This window comes from Leuresthes tenuis, unplaced genomic scaffold, assembly GCF_036924035.1.
Source record: "Leuresthes tenuis unplaced genomic scaffold, fLeuTen1.0.hap1 SCAF_13, whole genome shotgun sequence".
NCBI lineage: Eukaryota > Metazoa > Chordata > Actinopteri > Atheriniformes > Atherinopsidae > Leuresthes > Leuresthes tenuis.
The window spans coordinates 20,061,155-20,088,791 of record NW_027325367.1 but is presented as its reverse complement, the minus strand read 5'-3'; the positions used below and the strand labels follow the sequence as shown (position 1 = coordinate 20,088,791).

General features: G+C 40.7%; 1 protein-coding gene across 4 annotated transcripts in view; it reads left to right on the top strand.

The window, feature by feature from the left end:
* Positions 1 to 27,637, top strand: part of cdc42bpab (CDC42 binding protein kinase alpha (DMPK-like) b) — a 73,851-nt gene that overhangs the window by 21,011 nt on the left and 25,203 nt on the right. For all 4 annotated transcript variants that reach the window (XM_072362486.1, XM_072362485.1, XM_072362484.1 and 1 more), the window contains exons 2-6: positions 8,807 to 8,898; positions 14,364 to 14,447; positions 15,433 to 15,528; positions 17,175 to 17,323; positions 27,167 to 27,260. In XM_072362486.1, coding sequence (XP_072218587.1) covers positions 8,807 to 8,898; positions 14,364 to 14,447; positions 15,433 to 15,528; positions 17,175 to 17,323; positions 27,167 to 27,260 — 515 coding nt within the window. The remainder of the gene's footprint in view (positions 1 to 8,806; positions 8,899 to 14,363; positions 14,448 to 15,432; positions 15,529 to 17,174; positions 17,324 to 27,166; positions 27,261 to 27,637) is intronic.

Below are 27,637 nucleotides of genomic sequence, written 5' to 3'. Positions count from 1 at the left end.
TAGAAATACAGGGTAATGGTTTTTGGTTCATATTGCCGACGTATAAAATGTAGCAGACTCGTCTTGTACATATCTACTACCACAAATGTTTTTCCAGATTATTATCCTTACGTGGCAAATGATAACAGTGGATTTGTTGTACAGCTGTTGTATCTTGCAGTATAATCAAGACTGTCTGAAGCAGGTGTTGTGCACCACTGCAGTTAGCTTGACGTTCTGCTGTCTTATCACTTCATCATTCTGTTACTACTAATGCTTAGTGGGGAACAAAGCAGCACCTGGTGCTTCCACCTCCAACAAAGTGGCAGACAGTAAGAGAACGCAGCCAAGCTTGGCATAATGGAGCTTTGCCATGTTCTTTCATATTCGCTCTTTATCTGCAGATAGTATCGGCAGGCTGACACAGAATAGTGTAAATCAGCTTGTTTGCGTTTTGGGTTGAACAGGGTCCTTGAGCGGGTTTGGAGAATTCTTTGAAGGAGTGAGAAAATTTCCTGTACAGACATCAGAAAGTGATGAAGTCCAACCCGGCCCCTCTGAAGCAGCTTTTCTCCCATCTCTGGCCTGGGTGTACGCACACTACAGCCAGCTTTGAGCTGCTTCACACTGGATCTGATCTATTGTTTTACCGAGCCCTGCCTCCCTCCGTTTCTTTGGTGTTTGTGGTTTCTTAATATTTTGGGAACATCCTGTTTGTGCTTTTAATGCGTTGGGGCACAGATTGTTTAGTTTAAGGGCTCTGACCACTCCTGCCCTCTTATTAGTGTGACAAGGCAGGAAAGATGGACTGAAGCAGAAAAGCCCAGGAATGACACAGGCGGAGAGAGAAACGTAGAAAAAAGGATGAAGGGGTGGGAAAAGAGAGATCGGAGGGATGGTAGAGAAAGGAAAACGACATTGAAGAAAATTTGAGGTTGGCTGTGGTGGAGGTGTGGGGGTGGGAAGGGTTACTGGAGACAGACAGCATTGGGAATTCTGGTGTCGCTGGTGTGCAGCCTAGCATTAAATGCAATTTAATGCTCTAAAGCATGTTTACGTGCTATGTAAGTGATTCTCCACTTGTCTTTTCAATGCCTATAGATGGTTTAATAATGATGTCCAACATGCATATTTGTTGGGCCTCTGTCATTGTCCCTCGACATCACCTCTGGGTATGCAGCAGCTGTGCATGTGTCATATGAGAGAGAGAGAGATTGCAGAAACCTCCTACTGAGGCTCGTCGTGCCTCCCAGCACACATCTGCAGGGAAAACCTCTGTTTGAGACATAAAGGGGCTTGGTTCTATTTTCGTCTGTAATTTGGGTAATTTACTGGATGTTTTTAAGCTACTAACATTTCTCCCAAAAAAAGTACCCACTCTTTTTAAGTGCCTCTGGAGTCACTTTCCCTTTTTAGGACAAGGCTATTAGAATTGCAACTTTAATTTTTCCTTTGATGACCTGGGTGTACTTTTTATCCAGCCCTCATTTAATTATATTTATCCCTATTTTATTTAACAAGGGAGTACTTTTGCAACAAGGCAGCTTATATTTCTAGAGGGCAAAAGCCTTGTATTTACACATAGATGTGCTGGAGGGCGTGGAACTGTTTTCAGCCTTGCAGGGTTGTCTAAAAAAAGGAAATGAACTTAATTCTTTATGTTTCAGCTGAGTGATTTTTACAGTTTTCTGGGATGATATAAACCCAGAAGCCTGTTAACTCCGTGTCAGGAGGATAAGATGATCTCATCTCTTGAGTTGTGGGATTTCAACATCTTCCTCCACGCCATGATTTCAGGAAAAGGCATGTGTGCAACTGCAAGCTGTTACTACATTTATTTGACTTAAACATAAAAAATGACCAAGAGCCTCTTTTGTTATCATTAAATGGAAAATTCTTTTTTGAGACAGTGACTCCCGAATTTAGACGGGAGGGAAAAAATATTAAGGCCTTAATCATGACTGGCCATTTTATTCGCCCAGGCACAATAATAGAACAAAGTAGGTTTGCCCCCTTCAGCAAGCCTGCTTTGGTCAGATGGAGGGAAAGGCCAGCCATGGGTCTCTTCCTCTCCACTCTGCCATTCTCTTTCTGTCTGTCGGACCGGGAAAGCCTCTTTATGTCTTTCTCCATCCCTCTGTCTCCGCTGTCTTTCTTGCAAGCAGCATTTTTGTGTCGTTACCTCACTCGTTATGGCTTCCAGATGTCCCTCCGTCCCACTCTGGAATTGGGGATGGGGTTAGAGTGCGGTGCGGTGTAAGACTTGGACACTTACTGTAACTGGCTCTGCTGCTGACTGAGCCGGCTGAGTGTGTGATGCCTTTTATGTCTCTGTCTCTCGTCTTGCACATTTTCGCAGTCCAGATCAGTCTCACGCTCCTACAAGCTCCATTTGATCGTTTTCATTAACTCCTCTTTCTTTATGTATATCATGCATTGCCTCTGTCGTTATTTTTCTTCCACAGTTGTCTGTAGTTTTGACCCTATTGTTAACCTAAGCTAAAAAAGCTGTGTGTTGGACGAATACATGCCTAAACAAGCCTTGACATTTAGCTTTTTCAGCCATTTGGTTGCAACTGATATGTTTTCCTTGTCGAGTAGCCAAACTTATTCATGAAAAAAAAAAAGAAAACCCCAATAAAAACGAGCAAAGTTAAAGTACAAAACATACTGTGGCTGAGAAGATTTGTGCAATTACAACACTGAAATAAAATCAACAATTGTTTAAAATGGCAATTCTTTGCAAAGAGGGTCTGTCGTTCTTTGCTCCTTTTGACTAAAATGGTCAAGGTTTTATCCTCCATTGTTGTCAAAAATGTTTACATAAAACTATTCTTCACAAGCTAGAAACGTCTCTACTTTGTGTTTCCAGTTTCATCTGTCCAAAGAAAAGAAAACCAAACATGGCAGTTTGGATCTATGGTAGATAAGTGACAACAACATAGTTTTTGATAAGGAAAAATTAATAGAGGTAACATATTTGATAATAATTGCTTTATCGGACAATTGCATGAGATTTTCAAGCGGGCAGCTGTTCATCTAGAATACATGTATTTTACGATTTGATGATGAATTTTTCAGTTTCTCAATCAAACCGTGGTATGATCCAAGAATTCCGAAAAGCTTTTATATTCCCAGCTCTCCCAGAGTTGGTATAGAATGACATATTTGTAGAAAAGCCCTTTGTGTAAGTGGATGAGCGACAGACTCTAAAACACTCCAAATACTTTCAAAACAACATGGGTGGGGTTTGCCCTTCAGCCTGTTTCTGTCCACCTGGGTCCTACCTCATTGTGGGTTGTTCCGTGTAGCTCTCGTGTTTATTTTTCGTGTCTTTCCTCTCCCTCACTGCCTGCTCCCATCCACGCACAAACGGTTCCTCTTTATGCATGCAAATAATATAAATGTATGTTGTGAATATATATGTTTAAACACACATACATGCACATCGTGCTATAATGGTTAGAGCATGCAAGGTGATTAGTTTAAAGAAGTCATTCTAAGCTTTTTGCAGTTTTAAAAGGGAAAAAGTATCAAACTTACATGTGTGCCCTGCCCACACACGCTCAGTGTGTGACCTCATGTCACATTTAAGTCTCATTGTCACATTTGTTACTCTGTGAACAACTCTGTAGATAAATTTCGGCAATTATGGGGACCTTTCCTGGAGTATCACACATCTCTTAGGTCCAAAAACTCTAATTCCAGGCGTGTTTGAATAGGTTTTAAAAATGGAAAGTTCTAATTTCGGTGATACGAACGACACAGAGCCTGTTTGTGTTTGGGGTTGTGGTTCAGTGTTGGGGTGGCACAACAGGCTTCAACTGAGGAGCAGCACCCCAGTAATCGCCTTAGTCTACAGATGTATTTGATTACCTAAGTGATTAGTCTTAATCTCTTTTCTTCTTTTCTTTTCTTTTATCAAAAGCGTAGCTTTAATACAGTTTTAATGCTGCTTTAATACCAAACCATTTGAAGTTTATTCCTTTGTCATTCTGTTAAGCTGTTAATCACACAGCCTGCTGTGCCTGTTATTCTCTTTGTTCCTGTTAAAATGTCAATAAAAATATCTAAATATATATATATTTAAAAAAAATACTTACATGTGTGAAAATACCTGATTTGTTACATTTAAGCTTAGATGTAGATCCTGTATTACAAACACAGAGCTGGTAACACCCAGCACTGACTCATGCACACACACACACACACACACACACACACACACACACACACACACACACACACACACACAAACAAGGCACGTGGACATGATAATGTAAAAGTTATGAAACTTACTACACACACGCATTCACATATTTCACACAAACACACCCGTTAGACGTAACATGGAAGAGATCAAGGATGGGACCTGTTCTGCGTGTGTGTGCGTGTGTGCATGAGTGAACACACTTGCCAGTGGTTACCAAATTTCACACAAAACAGCTCTGACTTCACTTGTGGGGATGGACCAAGATGCGTCTGATAAGCCCACAGTATTTTGGGCTAAACCAGTCTGGCTGTGTGGATTAGGTGGCGTCTCGTGTTTTTCCAGTTTCAGTTTATTGTAAGGCCTACTACCTAACACGCCATTTTTTTCCCTTTTGTGGAGTACATGCTGCTGTATGTGTAGCTTACAGTGTATGTGCTTATCATTTGTCTGCTGGCCGACGTCTTCCCCACAAAGCATGCTGTGCGTTTAATTAGACTGACATGTCGTCTTTTTCCAGTCTTGGCTCACTCATCGCAAAACTCTGCAAACAAAGAGGACCAGTCATGCTAAAGCTTGGATAGTCACCTTCAAGGGTTGCTACGGTTTCTTAATAAACACCTTGTCATGGCAACAGTTGCTATGTTTAGGTCAACCTGTATATTTTGCAAGTGAGCTCGGATATTTGACCAAACTGTATGGTATTTATTTTTCTCTGTCGTAAAAAAAAAGGCATGTAGCTGGTTGTTAAGATAAAGTACAGACCCATTGATCCCAGAGTAAATAGTGGTAATGGATACCGGCAATTCTTGTTTAAGTATCTTGTATGTTGACCTTGCATAGTGATATTGGCTTAGTATTTCCAAAGCACCAGCGCATAGAAACTATTGAATATATTTTATAGATTACAGGCCGGAATAACAGGTTAATAGGACCTTGTGCTTCCATAAACCATCTCCTGTAGAAATGAAGGCCAATGGCTTTTCCTCCTCACAGAAGATATTTTTATAATCTGCTTGGCTGTCATATTCTTAGTATTTACAGTCACCAATTAGGTGTTCAGGTGTGGGGAATTAGAACTTGTGTGTATGCACATATTTCTATGTGTCTCAGTTTGTACGCACTTTGTTGTGGATGGGGGCTGTGGGCTCCTGGCTCATAGATGAAAGACATTTCTCATGTGGCTGCTTTAGTGGAGCGCCTGAGTCAGCGTGCAGCCACTAATCGCTGTTTGCTCCCCTCTCAGCTTGCCTGACTCTATTCCCCCCCTACTCTATGGCTTACCACCCTGTTTGTTCCAACTTGTACAATTTAGAATTGGTGCATTTGAATGTTTTGTAGTCTTTAGCATGTAAGTTTAAATGACTAGATCCTAATTCCAGCTTGTACTCAATTTAGATTAAGTGAATGTGTGTAGGAAGCAGGGCAGTCCACAATAAGGCTTGGAGAGACAGCCTAGTTGTCTTCCGAACTAGACAAGCTGGGTTTCTACTCACTAGCAAAGCAATTCTGAAGCGATCATCTAAAAAGCGGCAAAAAAGGACGTGTGAATTAGAAACATTTCTGTCAACTGGTTTGAAGCAAATAAAACTAGGCTGCATTGTGTTTCCAAAGGATGGTGGTATAAACTATGTTGCTAGTGGTTTTAATTCAGTAGAATAAGTAGTTGACCAAAACAAACTTTGTGAAATAACAAACAACAATTGAGTTAATCATCTACATAAAGAAAACGGGGAGAGCTTTTCTTGAGGAACTATTTTTTATATTAATTTTACTTCTTATTTACTTTTTTTTAAAAACTTTTTAGCCATTTCCATTTACCCCTTCGTTTAATTCATACAAACCCTGGTGCTATAGCTGTCAGTGAAGAGCATTACAAGTGTGAAATTTGTCATGCGAGCCTTAGAACAGACCAAACAAGTGCACTGAAAAAATGGGTCTCGCTCCACTTCCTGATGAGCTCTGATGTGGTCCAGTTGAAGAAGACATACAAATATCATTTCAAACTTTCTGCTAATCATTGGAGCTGTGGTGTTCATTACAGTTTGGTTCAGGTGTTGGATCCACTGTTTCTTTTTGCAGTATGTCATCTTTCGTGTGTGTAACACAGAATTGATACATTTCAAAAGTTCTTTGTGACATCTCTGCTGGTAAAAATACCAACACTTGAATCCAAGGAGCAAATTTATCCCAACATTCAGCAAAGTTTCCAAGTTCCGTTGATAAAATGTGTGTCAGAGAAGCTGTCCAATCAAATTGTGAACTCATGCATATATCTAATATTAGGCATGTGTTGGATCAATGAAAGAAAACAACTGTACAGACATCAAAGCAAACCAGGGCACTGAGCCACAGGTGTGAGCACAGCTTACTCACATCTTCTAAATGTGAACTAAAGACTGCAATTGTAACATCGCACCATCACATTTTTAGCAAAAACATTTATCTGCTGGAAGTTTGGGATCAAACTGGCAACCTTCTGACTGAAACGACCACTCTGCCTCCAGAGCTACAGCCACCCCTGGCTGCTGACCTTTTGTTGTTGACAACTTTCATTACATCCGCTTTTGAATAGCAATGACAACTAATCGTGTTTTAATTTTTCAGGGCAGACAACACGCACTGTTTTGCTGTGGACTGGGATGTAGCTTGTGTCCACATTCCACCATGGAGTTCTTCTCCTGAGATGATAGCAGTTATTGAAATAGCTGTCTTTAATTAGAGATATCTATACAGGATTAGGCTATAAATCTTTGTCATTTATGCATTTTTCCATTTTTCCTAAATTGTAGCTTATATTGGCTTACGCTCATGACAAAAAATATCAGCATCGCCTTCTGAGATGTAAATTTATAGATCGAGACGGGCTTTGTGGCTGACATTATGCAGTTGACTGAATTGCTGTTTGGAAGTGGTATTTTGTTTCCAGTAATAATTCTCGGGGCTTTCCAGGTCAGTGTGCCGTGTATTATTCTCTCCCTTCTTGATTTAGTATTTTTGCTGGAAATTGTACCACCAGGTTAGATGGTAAATAAAAAATGAGGCACAGGAACTGTTTTTGAGAAATAATTCCGTTGTGTCACAGACCTTGTTTGCCTTCAATTTTAGCAGACATGTTGTCCTCGTCACTTGCCTGAGGCTGTCTCACCACCTCAGATGTGGCATGGTCGATCAATCTCTAGACATAACTCAAGTGTTTCTGGTCTACTTGCTCTGTAACTTTATCTGCTGGGGAAAAATAGAAAAAGATTTGACTCTTGTCAGGTGCTTCCCAGCTCCACTTAGTGTAATGGCTGAGTTGCTTGTTTGTTTTTGGTCTGCAGAAATTTGCCAAGAAAAGACACACTGCATTGGTCCTTGCTTTTCCTCTGCCCTGTGGTCACAGCAGGGCAGGCCAGCTGTCAGAGGAGTCAGGAGGTAGTCCGAGGGAGAGATTGTTGAGCTATGAGTGACCTGTTTGTTTTATTTCAGCAGGCATTTCCCTGTTTCACAGTGGGAGAATGTCCTCTTCTTCAGCACTGGAGTTTGTGTAAAGTCATGGCGACCAGATGAGTTTAGCATGATGTTTGCCCAATGTGTGCTGCAGACGGGCCAGAGGTGTCAGCTTGGCTGCTGATCAGTTTTCCTGCCCCGACAGAAACACACTCTGCAGCAACTAAAAAGGATGTTTGTATAGCACATTGGGTTTTTTGTCTATTCCCAACCAAAATAGCTACTGTTTATATAAGTCCAAAACTTTGATGTATTATATATATATATATCAGTGTTATCAGAAAATCTGTGATATCATTATAACCAATATGCTGACCTTGATGAACTAGCAGCCAATCCAGGTTATCCTTGGCTTGCTGGGATCGTGTAAACCAGGAAGTGACTGAATAGCTTTCCACAAATGAGGGAAATGCTGACTTTGTCAGCCTAGATGGAATCTGTGTAGCTTTGTTAGAGAACGTTGGCAACCCCTGCAGATCCCTCCCAAGTCTCTTTTTTCCAACAGGAACCGTGACTACAGGCGCAACAATAGCTAACTTTATCATTCCGCCTCTCTGTGTCCGGTGTCATTTGCTGTAAAGAGGAACAGGTGGTTTCTAACACTGTGATAAAGCTATTTAGATCAGCATGGAGTCGGAGATATGGGAATGTTGTCATTGTGTTTTTAGTGGGTTACCGCACGACTATCACAAGTATCTTATAAGCGTGGGTCAATTGTTCACGTGAAAATGCAGCAAAGGGTGTTGATAGATTTGGCTTTTAAATGAAAACTGTTCATAGTAGTCAGTCAACACCAGTTGATTGCAAATAATTTCAACCAGATGAAGGTGCTTCAATTTATAGTTTTGACCCATATTTACTGTATAAAATTAACTGATAGTTGTAACAGTTAAAGGAGCCATATGTTGTCATATCTGTGCATACTTGCTGTTGTCCTGCATGTTCAATATATCAGTCTGATTCATCTATTAGGTTCCCCTTATGCCCTCCACCTGACCAAAATGTATGATAATGTTATTTTTGTGTTTTATACTATCAAGAAAACATCCTGTCTTCACTGTTTTGCTTGATACATCTGTTTGGATTTGATTGAAGTTGACCACTGTCATCTTTCTCTCTCCACAGCCAAATCCTTCACCTCCAAAGTGAAGCAGATGCGCCTGCACAAGGAAGACTTTGAGATACTTAAGGTGATTGGACGAGGAGCATTTGGAGAGGTAATGTACCATCTGTTTTCTGCTCTCAATATGACCTTTCAGCAATCCATTACCATGCATGCAGTGTTTTCTACACTAAGACTGCATGCACCTGGTTGGGCCAGCCAGGTACCTAAACAGCTTTCTTAGTATATTTGGCAGCCTGTTTTTCCTTTTTCATTTCTTATTCTTTTATTTTTAACATATATCAAGTCCAGTTGCTGCTAACCAGCTTATCCCAGCACATCCTGTGTGGCCAGGTTGCTGTCGTGTCCGTCTACAGTGTCACTCACCTACCGCCTCATTGACTTTCTTGTCCCCTGGACAGACTGCAGCTCCACAGTCTTTCACTGCTGCTGGCAACTGAAGTCCTTGTTCTGCTTCTACTGCTGCATCCTGGACTCCAACCTGACTCTGCAGCAGCTTGTGAGCTGGTTAATGTGCTACTAGTCCAAACTCATAGAGGCTGCAGGGCAGAACAAGGACTGTTGGCAGCTATAGTCGGAGTTAAAGTCTGTCTGCATGACAAAAGACTGATATGTCAAATATTTGCATTTCATTAACCTTATATTCTTTATAATTTAAAATCCAGGAATTCAGGAACAACATCAATTTGTCTTCCCATGTATGCACACCCTCCTCTCTGAAAAAGATACAGTGCTGCTGTCTTTCCTTTTTAGAAAAAACATATGTTGCAATTGTTTTTTCCAAATGCAGCCTGCAGTGTGGATCCTTTAGTCTGCTCGTCTCTCGTGACAGAACACATCACAAAATCGTAAAATTCTTCTCTAAGGCAGAGATTTTAGGATGCATTCCCAGGACAATAACTGCCAGTAAAAGGTTATCGTGCACCGTCATGCCTTGATATCTGACTTACTTAAGGCATTGTTGCATTTGATAGTGGATTGCTTTGTGCTGCATTCCATCGGTGGTACGTACTAATGGTCTGATACAGGAGCGTGACTCTACTTGCTTCTTGGACAGAACTTTAAAATCTTTTTTTCACAATGAATCTGGCGTAAATTAAAGTACCAGAAGAGTAATTCTGTGTGGATTTAAATATTTCAACTGTTTTTCTGTTTAAGTGTACCTGTAGAGAAACTGAAAACGCTTATGTCACTGGGTTTCAGGTAATGATGTCAAAGCTGGGGAATGCTGGAGGGACAGGTATAGCGTTCCACAGACAAGAGTCTTGCATAATGTCAGTGTCCCACAAAAAAAACCCTGCATCCTCGAGCTAACAGTTTTTACCTTAGAATTGTTTATTTGGTTTCAGCATTCACCATCATCTATGCTGGGTGATTCCAAACATCAATCTCTAAAAGTGATATCACACATTTGCCCAAACCAGTTTGTGAATTCCTTTTAAAACACCTTGTTAGGAGATTGATAGATAGAAATAAGGAAAGTGATAGATTAACGAATTAGAATAGATCTGAGCACATCTGCCAGCACGTAGCTGCAGCACCAACTACAAAATAACATGCTCACTTGAGCTTCAGCAGGGAGTGCTGGTACGTTCATCTGTGAGTCATTTGACTGTTTGCATTACAGGTTTGTGTTCAGCAATGTGACCCAAGAACGGTGCCGCCTTGTTGTAACTTTCCACTGGCCTTTTAATAAGCCAGCTGCTTGTACAAGTTTGGCTTGGCAGAGAAATTAAATTAATTTGAGAGACATCATGATTGTCCCATGGCTCTACTACTTAATCACATGATAGAAATGTGTGTAAACAGAAACGCAGAAATGTACTAAAGCTGAATGAAAATCTTAGATTGAATGGTGTGTTTGTGAGGACAGTTAGATGACATGTTGGCTACGGCATGAAGCTGCCGAATATTTTTTTTTTTTGTCACACTTGTAGTTCTCTGTCCAAGATTCTGCAGTCTGTAAATGATCACAACCCTGACAAATGAGTTCGGATTTTTGCAATTGGTGGCAATATTTGTATAGTTTGGGTTCTTTCTGAATATTTTTTTCTAAATCTTACAATCTCAGATGAACAACAACACTTGTACTTAAACACATTTAACAAATCTAAGCCAAAATGTAGAAGCGGTGTGTGATAAACTAAGTCCACCCTTACAGCTTCCATAGGAATTAAGTTGGTGAGCAGCAGCCAGCCGCTGCTAATCAATTTCACTTATTGAACTGATCATTGGTGAGTGTGAGCACCTCTATAAAAGAAAAACTTTCTCACTTTGCTGGTCTGGGTCGGGTGTGTATTAACGCAATGCCAAGGAGGAAAGACATCATCGATAACCTTAGAGAAGCAGTTGTTGTAAAGCTGCTTCTGAATAAACTACAAGTAAACTAAAAGTAAGTGAATCACAAGTTCTTAGTTTTTCACACACTGCTTCGGTGGTTTTTGTTCCGTTGATGACGTGCTGTTGTAGTATGTCACATGTTCATCTAAGATTGTATTTACCTGATTCTAAGACCTGGTAAGGACATTTCATGTTGTCCTTTATTTTTAAAAGCTTAGAACTCTCTATACTCTCTATATTACATGACTGTATATTAGAAAAAGCTATGCATCCCTACACATTTTGCATAGTGACACGGGGTCTTATTCTCAAGAGAGGCCTGTTTGCTCTGATGATACAGATCTGTTCTAATTCTTTTATCAGCAGTCTAACACAGATTTCAGTGTGTTTTTAAACACTGCTATATAAGACCCTTGAAAGGTGTCGAAAACTAAAGAAAACATTAGCAGGGATGACGAATTAGAAGTCATCTGACTGTATTTCACTCCAAACAAACTCAAAATTTTATTACAATATTATGGATCGGCCCTGTGAGAAACTGTTTTAAAAAAAAAACTCGGAGTAGAAATAAATGGGGGTAGCAGACAAAGAAAGAGAGGGGCCGAGGAGAACGGAGTGAAGAAAAAAAACTGAGTCGGAGAGGGAGTCGAGAAGGCTGCAGGATGTTTTGATTACATCCTCTTATTGTCAGCTCCAGACAAGAGAGATGGTGCAGGTATGTGACGTTGTGGAGCTCCACTGATGAATGGACCAGTGTGTCCCGGTCTACTGCCTGTGAGAGTGCTCCCATTAGAGCTCATTTACTTCGTATGCAACACAAATGGACTACATAGTGCTCAGCCTTGTTTTGTAAGTGGTTTAAGCTTGAGGTAAACAATGCTAAGGTCAAACCATCAGACATCGTTACACATTTTTCAGCTGCTTGTCACATTGGGTGACTCGTCAGCAGCTAAATAGCTGTAGTTGTTTTTTTTTGTTTTATTTAAGTCTTAAAACAATACTTCACTCGTTGAATATTTTTGCATCAGCAGCTTTGGTTTGTTTTGCGTTTGTTGCAAACTGATTTTTAAAAAAAAACCAAAAGAAAACTGTCTGGAGACGCATTCAATGCTCTGATCCGGCGAATCATCTGCAGCTGTGTGAGGAGGAAAACTCACGCAACACACGAGCTCTCTTTTTGAATGTAGACGGGAATTCTGAAGTAAACTCTGTGAACACTCTTAAAGCAGAGATCTGACTGGCGATGGAGGAAGAAGTGAAGACAGAAACAGTTGAGGGAAGAGAGGAGAGATGGAGGAAAGGACAAAAACAGCCAGGCATTGCCAAGAACAGTACACTCCCCCTTTCCTCCTGTCTTCCTCTTTCATTCCTCTCCTCTGGTGAGGGATCACTGGGGGAAATCCAAACACTGCAGGAATGTTATCATTGTATTGCATTAGCAGCATTCCCCTGGTTAATTTAATAGACTGCAGACCCCTCTGTTTCACTACTCTTCTATGTGTTTGCGTTCATGGAAAAAATTCTCGTGTTTATGATTCTTTTTGTCTCATCAATTAATACAAATTTGCACGCAAGATCCTTTTAAACCTTTTAATTTTGTCAAAGGAGGTCAAAGTAAGAGGATTTCTTTTTGGTTGTTTTTCTTCAATGCGAGGCAGTATATTGGAAGAAATGATAGAAACAAGCGAGCACGCTAGTTAAACGCATGCTTTGGCCGTCAGCTCAAAGGGGTTTGTCACAGCAGTCTGTGCAGCTCCTTTTTTGGCAAAATATAAAACTAGAGCTGGGGAAGTTTGTCAGGGCTATGTTTAGCAATTAGCAGCGAAGGGAAAGTTGGCAGTTGTTCTCTTGTTGAGATGGTACAATAAGGTATTAAACAGTGTGAACTGAAAAAAACTGAGCAGTTGACAGGGTAAGAAAAGACTAAAAAGTGCAACTATAAAAGGAAAAGCTGGTGGCTCATGATATTCCTGGCATTTATCAGCATTTTTCACATCCACTAAAACTTATTGTTTAGTCTCGGAGATATTTCAGGTTCAGCCGTACTGTTAGTTTTGTCATTTTACATCATATAAATGTGGACTATAGTGACTGTAATGGCCACACATTTGTGTGCATACTCTAAACAAACTGGGTATGCAGTTATATGTGTCATAGTGCATTTAGGTCGGATTTAATCATGAAGGCATACAGCCCGACACACTGAAATGTAGTTTTGTCTTTAGTATTGTGGCAGGTCTAAGAATACCTGTCACAAAACTGCCCAGGTGTTTTATTGACATCAGAATGAGGTAGACGAGGAAGATTAGTTCAACTCAGTGGAGTCTCTACTGGTGTATCTCATTGTAAGGTAGGCTTTAGTTTGTGAAGGAACGCTTTCATAGTCACTGACACAGACTTTCTCACTCGGCTGCTTATTTGTGATTTTAAAGGCAAGCACAGCGTCTACGATCACTATCAGATATCAGAAACTTCTTTTCGAATCATCATATCTGCTTAAATCTCTCCACTTATTTTTGATTTGTGCACATTTACAAATCCTCTGCATCCGTGGAGAGTAGATTGTTCCAACATATTCTTTTCTGACCACAGGCTTGTCTAATAGAAAACATGACTCACATTTAAATGCCCATCAGTGCAAAGCTGCGTATGTGAAGAATGTGAGTGTGTCCTCGTGTAATGTGTGTCTGTTGGCCATTTAGGTCAGCATGAAAGCTGTCTGGTGGCGTCTGCGGTGGCTTCCTGTCCCTGCTTTTTCCTTCCCTCATGCTTGGCTCTGCTACTTCTTCTAACCTGTTTTCTGTTCTTACTCCTTTCTTGTCTTTCCTCCCCCCACTTCTTGTTTTCCACTTACCTTTGTGTCACTGTTTTTATTATTCTTCAACTTCTTCTTTTGCTCTTTGAAGTTAATCTCTGAACTCTCTTTTCCAGCATCACTGAATTATTATATAGCTGCAGCACTTTTGCTAAGTATATGAACCAGTTTCTCAAGCGTCTCTCTGCCCTCTTTGATATATATTTTTTTGTGACAGTGTTGTGATATTACACATTTTTACGCTTGTGCAACTTTTGTCCTTTTCCAATTCTTTTAATCTTCAGGATAAGATGGTAAAGCTGAGCCATGTATTTTTATTAATTTATTTTTGTCACTTGGCATTTTTTCCCCCCTGGCTTTTCTGCCACATGTACGATTAAACTGTTTCTTTTTCCTTTTTACAGGTTGCAGTAGTAAAAGTGAAAAACACTGACAAGGTATTCGCAATGAAGATCCTCAACAAGTGGGAGATGTTGAAGCGAGCAGAGGTTAGTATGACGGAGCCTTTCTTTTGCACCATCATTAGCCCCGGTTAGAAGCAGCAGCCCGCTGCCCCGTTTTGGGAAAATTTACAAGAAAATAATGACCAGGAAGGAAGGGCGGTTCATTAAAACAAACCATAAAAAAAAATCACGTCGTCAAGAGAAACCACACCTTTAATTTATCCGCACTCAAATCAGACTTTTGTTGTTAGATTGCAGAGCACGTCGGTTGCAGAGCTGCACGATCTGCCGATGCATGTTTTTCTCATCGACCTCTTCCTGACATTCCTGTTGGTCCCCAGGGTCCCCGATCTTCATGCCTTATACGTCATAAGATAAAACTGCTCCCTGATGTTTGTGTGTGTAAATGCCTGGACATGGGAAACAGTGCAGACCAACAGATGTACATTAGACTGTAGTCACTGTACATCATTGGAAGATGATTTCTCCTCAGCCTAAGTGATTTCCTCTTCTCTGGTCAGAACATTTTGACTAAAAAGTGTCGTTTAGTTTTTTATAAAACATACTGCTGTTCAGAGGTGAAAATTGTGTTCATTACACATATTTTTGTTTTGGTTTCAGTTTGCATTGAGTTGAATTATAGCTGCTGCAGCTAATAATCACTTCTATCTGTCACTACTGCTTTTGCAGTTACAATACAGTTTATTTTAAGCATGCTTATTGTGTACCTGCACTCCTGTTTACATGAAGTTTATGAAAAGAGGTTATTACAGAACTCTCAAACTTTGTGGTTGTCAGATTTGTTTTCTGTGCCGTCAGCATGTCAGATGCATAAAAGCATTGAACTATATATATATATATATATATATATATATATATATATATATATATATATATATATATATATATATATATATATATATATATATATATATATAAAGTGTGCAGTCCTGTCGAAGATTGTGACCTTTGACATCACGTCGTTGCCATGCATACACTGAAGTGTAAAGTTGTCTGTATCTCTCATCAGACGGCGTGTTTTCGTGAGGAGCGAGATGTGTTGGTGAATGGGGACTGCCAGTGGATCACCACTCTGCACTACGCCTTCCAGGACGACAACAATCTGGTAACATGGGAATCTCCTTCCGTCACACTCTCTACATGATATATTAGAGGAAAAATAACTAGAACAATCTGTCTAATAGGTTGATTGGGAAAGAATCGATTTCTGCAGAGTGATTTTGGGGATTTAGCAGGGAACTGAAATATACAAGCTTTTCTCAGTTGCTCAGGAGTTGGTCTCTTCTAATAGAATAGAAATAGAATAGAAAAATACTTTATTCATCCCCCAGTGGGAGAAATTCAAATTTGTCAAGTAGCTCAAAAAATGATTTAAAAAAAAAAAAAAGATAAATAATTACAATGATTGTATATTAGACAACAACAACAATACTAGTACTACAAATAATAATAATCAATGGCTAAATAAATAAATTTGAGAAGAACATGTCAGCAGTCCCTGTTAAAAAGCCTTATGGCTGTGGGGACAGAGGACCTCCTGAACCTCTCAGTCCTGCAGCGCAGTGAGATGAGCCTCTCACTGTAATACTTGTAACCATGTTTGTGTGATGACATCTGCTCAGCCTGCAGAATGGGGCTTATTATATATGCCTCTGGCTTTTTCTATTAGTTACTGAGAGTCTGCCTCTTGATTAAAGATTAATTAGCTTAATGGTGCATTATCAGTGAATCTGGTGGAACAGAATCCTACATATTTGGAGGTTATGGGCTCAGCTCAGTTCTGCTCAGTTCTTATTTGAGCTTGTGCAGCTCACATTGGGTAATAACAAGTACTCCTGCATCGTCTCGTTTCTCCTGGTGTGAAAGGAATGAGTCCATTCAAAGAGAAACAACAAAATGAAGTTTTATAACAATTCCTGCGTATTCAAGAGACCCGAAAACAGTGTAAATGATATTTTATAGAGCAGACTTTTCTTGTCGCTAATGGAAGTTTTCACTTCAACTCACTTCAGTTTTATTTATATACTGCCAAATCAACAACCCCCCCCAACCAAGGCCTATCACTGTATATATGGTATTTCCTTACCGTCTATAGTAACAACTTTAGTTTTTCGCTGGTAGTGGATGTGACACTTTTGCTATTTCTCTTGTCAGTTCATTTATAGAGCAGAGTTCCACCTCCACACAACTGCTGTAAACTGCAAGAGGCAAACCAGCACATTCACTTCTCACCACAAAGCACAACATGAATTTCAATTGAAGGAAATTGGGCAACAGAAGTAAACATGGCCAAGAAACCTTTAGTGAACGACCAAAAGAATGAATTTGAAGTGAGGCAGAATTTGAGAGCCAAACTCTGTCTCGCTTTACTGGTTTGCCGGAGGCAGTCGTTCTCTCTGTAACCTGACAGTTTGTCCTCTCTCCATGACCCTGAGTTCAAATGCCTGAACTGCTTGTCATTCCATTTCCCATATTCTCACAACAAATGCTGGACACTCCCCTGCACACACACCACTGTCCACCAGTCATTTATTTTTAGATAAATCTTGAAAAGTAAAACCATTTAGGTGCTTTCTTTGCCTCTGTTGTAAAGATACTGTGAGAAAAAAAGGGCAAAAAGCCGTAGAAAATGGTGGAGGGTGGGAGAAACCAAGTCTGGTATATTTATTTATTTTGTGACTAGACTTTCTTTTTCTATGATTTCTTTGTTTTGAAGTAGTGATTTATTTATTTTTTTGACACTGTCTGCAGTACCTGGTCATGGACTACTATGTGGGTGGTGACCTGCTAACTCTGCTCAGTAAGTTTGAGGACCGCCTGCCAGAGGAGATGGCCAGGTTCTACCTAGCTGAAATGGTGCTGGCCATCGACTCCGTTCACCAGCTCCACTATGTCCACAGGTGAGGCCCTGGAATGTTGTGTGTGTGCTTTTTAGGAGAATCTGTGCAACTTAAATAATTTTTTGGCTAGCAGCTCACTGAGCAATAAATCCCGATGATGGATGTTTAGTGTATTTACACTATTCCTGCAGCATGGGAAGTATTCCAGCTGTGGGGAGCCACAGCAGCTAAATGAAAATAAATTAAAACCGTGGGAGCGCGTGCACATGTTTTTCCTCAGTCATCACCGAAGATGGTTAATAGATCTGAGTTATTATTCGGTGTATTAGGTTATGTACGTGTTTTAGAGGCAGGATGTCAGCACTCTGAGAAATGATGATTACAGACAACTTGCAATAGCAAAAGAAGTAGTCGTTATCCTTTCTTCAATATCCAGCACTGATGAAATGGGGTGTTACAGATATACAAGTGGTTATATTTATTGCAATCCCAATAATTATGTATTAAACCACAGGGTGAAAACCTGTACATGATGGTGTAAGTGGTCCTCAGTAGTGCCAAATCAACAGGGAATGATCATTTTGTTAGTAATGCAACACCTTGCCAGAGCTTTGTCTTTGTCCGATGCTCAACTTTTATCACCAGAGCATTGTTTATTGCCACAGTAGGAAGCTGTTTTGAGTGAAAATTTCACAGCTGTAAATGTTAGACATAGTTAGCGGCCCTTTTCCTAATCAAGATGGGACTGATGAGCCTTCATTGCAAGTATGGAAGCGGAATAGGGGTTACAGCTTGTCTGCTGCTGAGAACTTCTCGGAGCTGGTAACACAGGAGGTCACAGGGTCTAAACAGTCTGTGTCACTCAGCCAATTCCACGAAGCTGACGAGCACACGATGATGCGGCGCTGGCTCCAGCTATTTATTCTGTGAATAACCAAAAAAGAAACAGTAGTGGCTTAAAAAGGAAAGGAAAATAACTTGAGACTAGCTGGTGGAGTGGAGCATTCACAGTTAAATACCAAATATTTGCCTCACAAGTTTGTAGTGAATAAAACAAAGTTAAAAGATCATTTTAAAGATTAAAGGAATAGGGCACAAAAAGGCTGTGGTTGTTTAACCTTTAGCAGTGCTTTATTAATTGACTTTTTTTTCCTTTTATTTAACACATACTGTGTGCTTTTCTCAAATATAAACCTGAAAAGTAGTAACTGTAGCTGTCAGGTGAATTTAGTAATCTGAGAGTATTATTTTCCCTCTGAGATGTAATGGAATTAAGTTTCTTAAACTTAAGCAAGTTGTGCAGTGTTGCGCTATTTGAGCATCTGCAAATTCTCGAAGATCTGCTGGTGTCCAAATGACATGCATTTCATCTGATGTGTTCTTTAGGCTCTGTATGGGCAGCTCTAAACCCACCAATTTTCTGTTACCACTATGCTATGAGGGCTACAACTGTGCACTCGCTAGAAACCTGCAGTCAAAGAGAGGCTGGATGAAGAGATTTGCCACCTGCATCTGTGCAGTTTGCAGAACAATATAAAGACTCGGGCTGTAATCAACCAAAGAAATTCTTGGTCGACTGAAACCCTGAAATTTCGACAAAAAATCGACTAATCGGCAGCCGGAGGGCAAACTCGAGTCTGACGGCTCTCACAGCGTTTTGCATCACATGCATCTGCGTAATATAATAGCCCATGATTGTCAAAAATACACTGATATAAGCACAAGAAGGCAGTTAAACACAAAAGGCAATTCAGGGAAAATTATCTTTATTAAGCATCCCAGATCAAGACATGGGCAAAGATAATAAAGCTGTGCATTACTGCATTCCGTTTGGATGATGGAGGAGGCTTAACATCCAGCGTGGTCTGGGTGTATCTGAGGGATGCTGCCGTTGTTGTTGCATATTGAAATATGTTTAATATGATATTAATAGCCTATAATATCGAGATATTACCGTTTTTGGATGATAGGCCATGCTTGTAGTCGAGCTGTGATATGCAAACTGTTGTTTGCAAATTTTACATTTGACTATTTTCCCACCATATATTTTGGTAAAATTCTGCCTAACTTGGAAATTTTGACATGGATGGTAGAGGAGGACATACTGTTAATAAAACGCTCAAAATAAAAACAAATATTCAGCAAACCACCGGATGTTTGATAACGTGGACGTTCATCAATCTACCTGTCTCTAGTGGGTTGGGCTAAAACAAGGGGGGTGTTCTCTGAAGACAGGCTGTTACCTGTGAAACAGGGGTGCTCTGAAAATACGCCATTAGCACTTGGTACATTCTTCCTGATGAAATTAACCATAGACTCTATGAAATTAACACGGCAAAAAAATCAACCAATCAGATCATTCTGGCCTTAGCTCTCATGTTAGCTCTTACTGGTTTTCTTCTATTGAAGGCCTGTTCCTGTCTCAAGATGGCTCATAACTAAACTACGTAAAAGCACATTGTTCACAGGGCATAGCATGGGAAACTGTTTTCTTTGCTGACGTAGATGGCAAAATAATTTTTTCAGCCAACTGAAGATGCCCTTGGGAGCAGGATACGAGGCTTTTTCTGACAGGAAGTAGTCACATTGGCATGTTAACATAATTACAATGTCGCTTTCGCCGAGGGGCTCGTCACAGTGCAAGGAGCGAGAGAATGATGGATAGACAGAGGAAAAGATGTGAGATAATTGGGAAAGAAGGGAGGGTCAGAGAAAGGCTAAGATAAAGCCAGGCGGCTTGGTATTTTGGGTGTGTCTGCAGTTACTCAGATCTGTAATACACCACTGCAGAGTCAGACATATATACACACACTGGGTGACAACGACTGACTCAGAGTGATATGTATATATAAATGTATGTAAAGAGCAGGAGTGAAAGAGACGAGAGTGGGGAGCCACTAATTACATGGTGTTATCTGGGGGCTGTGGGTGGGGGTTGGTGGTGGCAGCAACGACAGAAGTGGATGGAAAGGAAAAAGGGGTGGGGTGGAGGGGACGGCACTGTTTCTCTTTTGGTCCCCTTGTGGACGCATTGGGACAGTAATGATGGGTTTAGGAGGTGTGTGGGTGGGGTTGTGGTGCTGTTACCTCCCCCCTCTTGTACCAACCCCCCCCAACCCCTCCTGTGCTCTCACTTACACACACTCTCGTGGGAGATTTTTTTTCTGCTTGCTTTGTGGAGGGTGGAGACAGCCGGGCAGGTCCCCTGAGGAGGGTGTGTTCTGCTGGCTAGTCCTGTCTGATGAGCTTGTGTGTTTGCTTGCGTGTACATCAGGATGTGTGTTTATCATAGCAATAGTTTTCATGTGAGTTTACTATGTTTTGCTATTCTAATGAATCAGTTAAAGGGCAATTATGTATTCACCCTGTAATTTAAAGGCTTTAATGTCAGACGAACAAAAAAAGTCTAAACTCTATTAATATGTCACATCCAATTTCACCGAGCACACAGAATTGGGCTACTTTTGGCTATTTAAATGGGAATGTCGTAGTTGTATAGCAGGGCTCAGTGAGAAACTTTGATGCCAGCACATCAGGAGAAATGTAGGGTCGAACTGGAGCCATTGAAACAGCAAAATCCCGCAGTCTGTCTTTTCTTGTCCCCCTCTGTCTTTTCTAATACAGTTGAACAAATGTTTACCGTCCTCTAGATTTAAATGTCATCTGCGAATTTGGAGCAATGGCCTCCCGTGTGGTGCGTCAAATACTTCTGATGTCACTGCTACAAATGATGCTGTTTCATGCTGTGACGCTCGCATGAAAGTCAGATGCAGGGCACTTGAAATTAGAAGTGTGAACTTCCCAATCTGATCTGTATTGAATCAGAATTGAACAAAGTGGCTGGTAAGCCAGCCTTGTTTTCTTGAACTGACCAAAACGCCGGCCCATTGAAAATTTATTCTTTCAGTCCTGTTGACACTGATGAAGTTGAAAAGAGGCCAGATGAAAGAAATGAGGAGTAAAGAGCTTCGAGGTCAACCTTCTGTCCCCTTCAGCTGAGTCCCAAGAGAGACAGCGTGTGTTCATCAGATGCAAATGGAGATTGTGTGTGTGTGTGTGTGTGTGTGTGTGTGTGTGTGTGTGTGTGTGTGTTTGTGTGCGTTCGTTCATTTATTCAGTGGTCAGTGATCTGTGTGACCTCCCAGAGGACCCTGACAAACGTTTCAATGGGCCTAGTCAGCATGGCTTTGTGTTGCCTAGCGCCACATCTGTCTGCCCTGAGAGTGTGTGTGTGTGTGTGTGTGTGAGGGACAAAAAGATTCTGATGAGAGAAGGGCTGGTGGAGAACAACAGCAGCGTGTAGCTATAAAGATGCAGAGATTTGTTGTGAGGACATACTGTAAATCTGAAAATACTCCTCTGTACTGATAACGTTAGCTTAAAGCGTGACATCTGCTTTGAGTGGATTGACTGTTGAATGATTGTTTATGTGTGTGCTCATGTGTGCCCTATTGATCGCAGCCTTTGTGTGTTTTCCTATTGATCACCATGTGTTTCCTCCGAGCTCATTGATCATACTTAATCATTGTTTGTCAAAGAGCTTCAGTCACATTAGCTGCATTTACATGGACCCTGGTTTTCCACTAATAATGATGATAATAGCCCAGCGACAGAAACATGGTGGGGGGGTCACCTCCTCTGGGGCTATATGCCTCTCTATTATCATGCATGATTTCATCAACAACCGCTGAGACATTAAAAAATATTCAATTCTCTCCCACCAATATTTGCCTTTGACTCTCATCCATCAGCAGCTGCTCTCTGATATGGAGCATTCTTGGGGAACTGTACTTGCCACCTATTTACCAACCGCAGGAAAAGGATGTGCTGCTGAAAATGCTGATTAATTAGAAAGAAGAGCAGAGTTGGAAATATTGATTTCTTGCCGCCTTCTATTGATGAAATTGAATTTTAGCAATACATTTGACCTTTTTCCCTCTGTTTTATTTTCATAAGGTAAGCAGATCTGATTAAATGCATAGAACTTATTTGATCACATCACATAATGTCCATGTAAGTGGCTAAGTTTGAGCCTCTAAACAGAATTATTTTAATCAGACTGAGGAAATATTTCTCTGTGTAACCACAGCTATTGTCCACATTTATGTAGACATCCCACAAAGCATCTTGCATGCGTTTCTTGTTCACCCATTCACTTGTACAGCGCTTCTTATCACATATTTGCACTCTATAGACGGTATGTAGTGTTTTTTCTCTGAGGGGTCAATGTGAAGGACACTCTGACACATGGATGCACTGTGGATCAAACCACCACCTTCCAGTTGGAAGGCAACCACTCTATCAGCTGAGCCACAGCTGCCCTGAATTGGTTACTCCAAATATCAGAGGTCTTCAGCCTGAGGTAGGGGGAGGTGTGTTTGTGTGTGTGTTTGTCACACAGGCCGCAGCTCTTTGAACCATTAGCTAACAACGCTTCATTAGAGCCATGTGGACATGCCTCGTCTCTGCAGTTTCTAGCGTTGCTGCTGGTCTCATTTTGTGTGTGCGTGCGTGTGTGTGTTTGTTGTGGGATGGCGTCCAGATGGCCCTCACAGATGGATGCTGTGGTCTTAGAAGAGATTACCTTCCTCTATTCCCGTCTCTGCGATGCTCCTTAAGACCACAGGATCCCTGTGACACAGTAGCCAAGTTAGATGTGTTAACTTGTCTAGCCTAACATTACCTTCAGTTTTGGTTTGTCCAGAAGTGGAAGGCTAAATGTGAGTCAGTTCTTGCTCTGTCAGCCTCACTTTGTTTTGATTAAGTGCGTTTGTGTCTGGTTTTAACCATCAGTAGGTTAAACAAATCAGACAGAATGGCAGATTCTTCAGTGAGTAATAAAGTACAGTTGATTTTTGAGTGATGTATTGTTGCTTAAAACAGGAAGACGGGGACGTGAGCAGACAGGGGCTTTGCTAAGTACTAAGTGGTTTATCAGTAGCAGAATCCCCCATCCCTTTACCCCGCCACACACATACAGCAAGGCAAGGGTCAGCACATGCTCTTTGCTCTTTGGCACACCAGAAGTCTCTGGAGCAGATTAAGGCCCTGCAGCAATGGAAGCACCTGTACATGAACATACACACCCTCCCACAGATCCACGTGCTGGCAGTCTAGTCCAAGTCTTACGGGTGTCATTCATGATTTGTTAGGCCTGCACTTCCCATCAAGCTGATCCAGATTCAGTGTGCAGGGGACTTGGGCCTGTCAGTGTACAGGATATCCACATTAGTGAGTAGACACTTCTAAAGTGAGAAATACTAACGTTAAACCTACACAATGATGTTGTAAAAGTTAATCTAAGTATTGAATTTTGACTTCTTGCATTTTATTAATAGCAGATGATGAGATGGTTAACTCCTCTGTGATTATTTCATTAATTATTTTAAGCTTTTTGTCAAACACGACATTCAGACTTTGATTGCTGGAGTCCAGGATTCAGTCCAGGATTCAGCAAAAAAAAAAAAAAAAAAAAAGACTCAAAACATTCTGGTTGTTGCACTTTAGATTTATAAGGCAAAGGCTGTACATTTTTCTTGTGATAGCTTATGTCACACCAAGGTTCCTAGTTGTTAAAATGTCAGTGTGTGTCAGAGTCATTATGATTTAGCAAAGTACATTGTGAGAGAACAATGTGGTTTTCAAACACTTAAGCATCATAATCTATGAAAGTCATTCTGCAAAGTAAGATTACCAATCTGTAGACGAACAGAATGTGCACCTTTACATTCTGACCTTTCAGTATACTTCCTGTCAGGGTTTTTTTGTATGTTTCTGACTGCCAGTGTAAAGTTACTCCAGACTTGTGGTTTCCATCTAAAATTCAGTATCTACTTTGGGGATTGATGTCCAATCTGGACCTCATCTGTGAGCAGTCAAGTGTTTAAAGAAAAGTTGTTACTAACATATGATGCAAATGCTGTTTTGGTGAAAGCATCAGTTTATATAAATGTTTGAAGCCTGACAGTAATGTGTCTCTATGTCACATGAGTCCACATAGTTCTTTAATCCATGGTTTTATAGACTGGGGATTTAGTGGTATCTCCTAAGAGGACCGATAGCTGGCCCTCCCCCTGCTCCATCCCCATGAGATGAGACTATTAACACTACTGGAGGATGACAGGGGCTTAACATGTGGCTTTGAAGAGACCTCTGGCTTTAAAAACTCCTTTAATGTTTCTGTCTTTGGCCAATTTCTGTCTATTCACTCCTAAAATGTTAAAATGAAAATAAAAATACACAGCATGGCACAGTCTTATGTCTTTGGTACATTTTGATCATTAAAAACCCATTTTTTGAAGATATGTGTGGAAGTTTTATAAGCTTTAACCTTATTACTTCCTAAAGTTCTAAATTTTACAATCAACCATTAAATAACTCAAAGGCACGAGTGGTTACTGCTTTATTTTGCATACGTCGATCCTCAGCTCATTAGTATCAGCATTACAAAGCTGTTGCTGCACATGAGTTGGGAACAGGAAGTGTTGGGTGTACGTGATTGTGTTCAACATCAGGTTTATTATTTTAGCCGAGCCGTGCTCACATCATAGCGCAGAAATAGCACCGGCTCAGCTTAGAAGCCTGTTACATCCAGGGTGTGAGTGTTTAGCCAAGCTTGTGTGGCGGCATCCCCTTAACTGGTGACATTTGTGTTTAGCTGTATATATTTTACTTGTGTGCTTTTTTAAAACACACCTATATGGTTTTCTCTCCCTCTCTCTCTCGTTTTAATTATTTTTTTCTTTTTACAAATGTTACAACACCAGGTGCATTGAGGCGTGTTGTAGTTGGGTGTGCTGATAAGAGGACCTCAGACATAGAGCCCGACAGAGGTCTGCCCTCAGGGGGAATCACTGGAATGGTCAGACAAGGACAGAATCTATATTTAGTCATAATGATGGAATGCAGTTCTGTCTCTGTTTCATACCAGTCCAAGCCAGTGATAACTGACGTTGTCAAACATTAATCTGATAAATTAATATTTAAAAACGAGACACGTTACCTGTAGTTCAAACTAAGCAAGCCACCTGACAGTGACCCCCTGTTTAAATCCCTAAAAGATTTTCTGCTCCTCATTCCTTGGAAGACAAGATCCTCATGCATATGTTGTGGAAACCTAGAATTTTATGTTACCATCATTTTGGAAAATCTACTGGAAACGTATAAAGATTTTTAAAAAGAAACACAAATTTCACACAGTTCAGGTATTTAAGGGCCACGTGTTTCTTTACTTTTTTGTTTAGAGGTTGGGAGACATGATAAAGTCTCAGCAGTTGCTTCTGATCAACAGAAAGAAAAATCAGCACTGCGTGAGCCCTTATTTCTCTAAATATCACCTTGAAAATTTTGAATAAGGGTAGCAGTTTTTCTTTCTTGGATGTCGGCTGCCTTTTGGTTCGTTTTCTGTTAAGATGTTCCTATACCGCTTCAATAATGTTGAGGTCTGGGCTCTGGGGAGGATTCATCCCGTTGCCACTGATTTTCAGTCCACTTTCAGTCATTTGGCATAGCTCAGCCTTTTCTCCTAGTTTCCCTTCCTTAAGAATGGCTTCTTGACAGCCACCTTTTGCTTGAGACCACTTCTGACGAGGCTTTAGTCAGCAGTAGAAGGATCAGCTGAAGGGCCAGGTGCATATCTCAGGTCCTGTGTCCGGTCTTTACTAGATTTTATTCCCTGTTTCTTACAGACATCCCTTTCATCGCTGTTCATCACTGGCGGTAGATGGGTTTTTTCAGGCCTGCCACTTTTGCATAGTTTTGATATGAAGAAACGAGGGGTGTTTCAGGACTTTTGCACATAACTGTACTCATTACTTGTTTCAAAATTTGTTCCAGCTAAAATGCCACTTTTAATTCACTTTTGACTGAAAAGCGGCTTGTTCCTCTGCGACAGTTGACTGATTATCTTCTGACCAAGCAGTAAACAAGTTAATCGATGAAATAACGGCCAGATTAAAGGAATATACAATATGATCTGCTTGTGGTTTGTACGTCTTCCAGCTCCTCTGATTATCGAAAATTATTTCTGAAAATGAAATGTGCTGGGAAAGCAGAGAAAGTTCCGAAGGGAAAGCAGCCGAAAAGCAAACAAACAAAAAAATATTCTGGCTCTAAGTAACAATTAAATCTGCTGAACAGAATCAAGCCACGGTATTTATCTGTAATATAACACATCATCGGCAGTAGTAATGCAGAACAGATGTAGGGTGAGAAGACAATCTCCAGTGACCACCATGAGCACATCTGTAAAAGAATGTGTTATGAGGAACACCGTCCTCCTCCTCCTCTTCCTCCACTGTTCAATCAGATATTGTATGAAAAAGAAAAAGGGAGTACGTCTGCTTAAGGACATGAGGCTTTTTTTGGGCGAGTGGGAGTATATTTGTGTGCTGCATATTTTCTCAAACAGATTGCATGTTTGTGTTTTCAAGCTGTGCCCTACACACACACACACACACACACACACACGCACACACACACACACGCACGCACACACACACACTATATGAACAGCAAATTCCCACAACACAGGCCCTACTATTTATCTTTGTTTTTTCTTTCTTGTGGTCAATTTAGAGTTGTCACACTGCTGATAAATGGGCTAAAGGAAATTGCACTTAATTTAATCACAAATGTATCTGAATTAGCATTCACGAGGTTCACAAGCAAATGGAGGCAGTCAAATTTCCTCAAGTCACGTAACTTAATTTGATGATATCTGATTAGAGTTCACCGGAATATGAGATGACGATTGTGCGTATTTTGGATGTCTCGTAGGTTGTTTTAATTGGATGGATGTCTCGATTTCTTCATCTTCTTCAGGAATCGCTTGCTCAGTTTGACTTTTCCTTCTCTTCCTCCCTTTGTCCACCCCCTCATCTTTTTCCTTCCCTCTCCTTTCAGGGACATTAAGCCTGACAACATTCTGCTGGATATGAACGGCCACATCCGCCTGGCTGACTTTGGCTCCTGCCTCAAACTCATGGAGGACGGGACTGTAAGTTTTTACCACACTGCTGCTGTTGCTCCCTCTGGTCCAAAGCAAACATACCAGAGTTTTACTAACCCCTTTGTCAACCCCTGGGGGTCTCCCAGGAGGAGTGTGTGGTTCAGCTGCTTGGCTGTGCCTGCAGGTTGTGCCTCCTGATGTTACGTAAAAGAGAAACGACAGGATGAAATGACAGATCAAAGAAAGTCTCAAAGGTTAAAAATGGGGTTATGTGACATGTCAAAGTTTCATCTGTATGTACATGTAGGCAACTTCCAGAAAAAGAAATTTGATGCCTTTATGATGGATAGATTCCAACATCTGCTTTTCTCTTCAACTGTCAGACTTTTGGCATTTAATTAGGACAGTAATGTTTAAAAAAAAAT